The sequence below is a fragment of the Artemia franciscana genome, chromosome 9, assembly GCF_032884065.1.
Source record: "Artemia franciscana chromosome 9, ASM3288406v1, whole genome shotgun sequence".
Lineage (NCBI taxonomy): Eukaryota > Metazoa > Arthropoda > Branchiopoda > Anostraca > Artemiidae > Artemia > Artemia franciscana.
The window spans coordinates 20,959,091-20,963,035 of record NC_088871.1 but is presented as its reverse complement, the minus strand read 5'-3'; the positions used below and the strand labels follow the sequence as shown (position 1 = coordinate 20,963,035).

Here is a 3,945-nt window from a genome sequence, read left to right as displayed (position 1 = left end):
GTAGAAAAACGTACAGAAATAATGTGAAAAAAACTTCGTTTTCTTAAAGAGTTAAAGAGGCTGCGTCCCAAAGTCGAACCTTAAAACGTACAGGAATTAGGAGAGGCAGTTGGGGGGCTGCCGCCCCCCAAACCCCCGCCTTTAAAGATTCTTTTGTACAGGTTTTTTGTTTTGTTAATTAAAAGAGGGCCTTTCCGGAGCCAAGAGCGGGGGGTTAGGGGGGCGGCAGCCCCCCACAACAAAAAACCTGTACAAAAGAGTCTTTAAAAGCGGGAGGTTTGGGGGGCGGCCCCCCCAACTGCCTCTCCTAATTCCTGTACGTCTTAAGGTTCGACTTTGGGACGCAGTCTCTTTAACTCTTTAAGAAAACGAAGTTTTTTTCATATTATCAGATAAAGGGATCTTACCTTTTTTTGTATGTTCTTCTTTATCTTTGTTTCCAAAAAAAAAAAAAAAAAAATGAAGTGGCGTTGGGACTTCTTGACAGTCTTTAGAAAAAAATTTGTCTTTTTGTTTGTAACTTGGGTGTTTTGCATGTCCATCTGACAAAATATTTTCACAGATAACGCACAATGGTTTCTGACAGTCATCATCAACCATGAAAGAGAATCTATCAAAACACACCAACTATTCTGCATAGGTGATCAATGTCAATGACCCAGGTATTGATTCCGCTATTACTGATGTTTTACCGTATATATCCCCTTGCACAGGCTTTTATGTTCCCCCAGGGGTACGCATATGACAGGTTAAGAACCCCTGCACTAGGAAATTATTACCAAACCGGTTGTTTAACAACTAGCTATCAGTTATTGGTTAGTTTCATTTGTTTTCGCTCACTCTTCGATATTTTTCGCCCAATATCTTTGAAAAAGATTATAGTAGCAAAGGTTTTAAGCCATTTTTATGCTTATAGGCTAAAAGAATAATTTTCCAGTGGAAAGTTGCGCAGCTAAGGGGAGGGGGCAAGGGAGAACGGCTGTCACCCGGCGCAGCCTCTGATGGAGTGGCAAACTGAGGTTTTATTATGCTCATATGCCGATAGTGATGGTGGGAGGGGGCGACACTCTTCCCGGCACTAAAACCCCAGCTGCGCCTCTGTTTTCCCCCCTCGTCTACATAATCAGCATCTTTAGGGCCGTGTCTACTGACAATCAGTATCTGCCACGAATTAATGTGGCCATAATCATAATTTCTGGCACATTCGCAATCAGCTAAAAAAAAAAAAAAAAAAAAAAAAAAAAAAAAAAAAAAATAGGCCCTTATACCTTTTAGGTTCTCAGTCACAAGCACTCCCCGTTTTTAAATATTACACAGATGTGAATACACAAACGCTTTGTGGAACAAATTCATCAACTTGCATTAGAACATGTTGAGTGTGCCCAAATCAAAAGCAGCAGTGAGGGAAAGTACAGTGAATTTTGAAGTTTGCTGAGGATCTCCTACTATGGTCTATAAGCCAATAAATTTAGCAATAGCATTGACTGACGAGAAAAAAAGGGAAGGAACTTCTAAGACGGATGTAGTGCTGGATATGGGTTCTCCATTTCTCTTCCCTTTTCTTGCATGACGATTTTTATCTCTTTATTATTTTTTCTTATTTTATTTCGGTTGTTTAGTCCAGACTATATTTTTTAAAGTTTTTTTTCCATTGATAAACGCTTCCGAACGTGAATCCAGGTGAATTAAAATAGAAAAAGTAATAAATTAGCTTTTAAGGTTTTCAGTTGTATGTTTGATGGATCTTCCCAATTTTGCCTTGAAGGTTCAAATGGAAGTCGATAATTGACCATATTCCACAGTAACGCTATCTAACGAACTAATTTCTATTCTTCTCCTTTTCTTCCAATCCAACACTGACAACACAAATTTTATGATTAATTTCTCTGACAAAAGAAAGTTTTATTTCTGGAACATATTAATCAATCTTTCTTTGAAGAAAAATAAATATTCTTCTTAAAATTTGTCCTGAAGTATAAAATTTCATTGCCAGTAGTTTGCAACTTCTAATGATAGCGAAAAAAAGGGACTGAGGGTACTGATTCAAAATACTCTGCTTCCACTAGCAGCAGAGATCAAGTCTAGGTTGAATATGATTTATCAGAAATCTATTAGGTTAAGTAAAACTAAACGAATTTTGATCTAACTTGGATGAAAGATGATGCTTGGAATTTCTAATTTAAAAAAAAAAATCTTTGATGATTGATAAGATGTACTAAAACAGGAAGCAGAAACAAAAGATTAATAGGGTGGAACTGGATTTTTGTATATGGCTTTAAGTTGAGTTGTGATTCCATTTGTATTGTCTCGTATGAACTTCGCGCTGTAGTGAACGTTGCCTGCCCCGTTTCTTTGTGCATAGCCTCTTGTAACATCAACCTAAAAAAAGAGCTTAAAATCAACCAAAGAATAGAAAACCGTAATAAATATTTGTCCTGTGTTGAATTATCCAATTAATTTTCCGGTAAATGATAATTTTTTGAAGTTTAAGTTTCTTAGAAATAGGATTAGCCTACGTTCCTTACGTAGTCAGCATACAAACCAATGCAAACCGGCAATTATTATTTAGTTATACAGTTACCACTCATCCCCTGGATTACCATTCATTTTCACCCTATCTCTTTACCACCCAGATGTCTGGGGAGAAGAGTTGGAGCGAGAACGAGAAGCTAACAATATTAAGCTCCACTTTTATTTAAGATCAGGACTTCCAATCGGTCGATTTTTCGGGAGGTATGCCGAATTTCCAACCCATCCCCCGACAAACAAAAAAGATTTCGATACTACCGAAAATGTGCCAAAAACTCTGAATCACTTGAAGATATTACTCCGAGCATGTTTTTTTCCGGGCATTGGTTGGTTCAACTGACGACGGAACTATTTCAACCAGCTTGAATGTTTATGTCAAAGACATAGCTATGTGAGTTTAAGGTCAAAATTATTCTTAATGATATTTAGTCTACTCGATTTTGGACTAGTGTTGACTTTAGGCTACAACAGGTAAAATAATCTATGAAAAAATATAAACCTAAGGCTTTTCACTATCTTGAAAAGTGGCTAAACAGAGTTTTAAGCCTCGTTAGCTTTGCTAAATCCTGATTTGTCATTGTGATTAGTTTTTAATTTATGGCAGCTTTCTGTGGTCTTTTGTTTTTTTTTTTAAGTGTTCTTCTAGCTAAAAAATACGATTAAATTTGCCATTCAACACTCCTTCAAACATTACAATGGCTACTGTTACATTTGTTTATAAGTCTCACTCTTATAGTCTTTTTTTCATAAGTCTTCTTTTAATTTTGAAATATAGAAATGGCTTTTGCAATAATAATATGAAAAAAGAGACAACAGGGGGATAGAGAGATACATAGATAGACTGAGAGATAGATAGATAGAGACAGATAGATAGAAAGAGAGAGAGAGAGAGAGAGAGAGAGAGAGAGAGAGAGAGAGAGAGAGAGAGAGAGAGAGAGAGAGAGAGAGAGAGAGAGAGAGAGAGAGAGAGAGAGAGAGAGAGAGAGAGAGAGAGAGAGAGAGAGAGAGAGAGAGAGAGAGAGAGAGAGAGAGAGAGAGAGAGAGAGAGAGAGAGAGAGAGAGAGAGAGAGAGAGAGAGTCATTCGAAGTGTGAAACATGTTCTTCAATAATAAATTTACATTTAATGTGTTAGGATTAAGCATTGGAACCATTTCCGTCTTTTTATCCCATTCCTTTTTCGGCAATAATGAGAAGAGAATTAGTTTGTTAAGATTTGAAAAGCAGACGGAAAAACAAACTTTGTTACACAATGCATCAGTTGGATTATTTAGTGGTAGAAAAGTGTCCCGTACATTAATCTGCTTTTCCTCCAACGATGTGTTTTGTTTAAATATTTAACTGAAACTTCTTTTAGCCTGGATAGCTCAACAAATTTAAAAATGGAGAAAAATAAAATCCAAATTGACAGTGGTATA

The 3,945-nt window shown here is 36.6% G+C and overlaps 1 protein-coding gene across 1 annotated transcript in view; it reads right to left on the bottom strand.

The window, feature by feature from the left end:
- Nucleotides 1-2,194: 2,194 nt before the first annotated feature.
- The window catches only part of LOC136031122 (glycosyl hydrolase YngK-like), a 23,913-nt gene continuing 22,162 nt past the window's right edge, over nt 2,195-3,945 (bottom strand). The window contains exon 9 of the mRNA XM_065710439.1: nt 2,195-2,379. Within this exon, the coding sequence (XP_065566511.1) occupies nt 2,242-2,379 (138 nt within the window). The 3' untranslated portion in view covers nt 2,195-2,241. The remainder of the gene's footprint in view (nt 2,380-3,945) is intronic.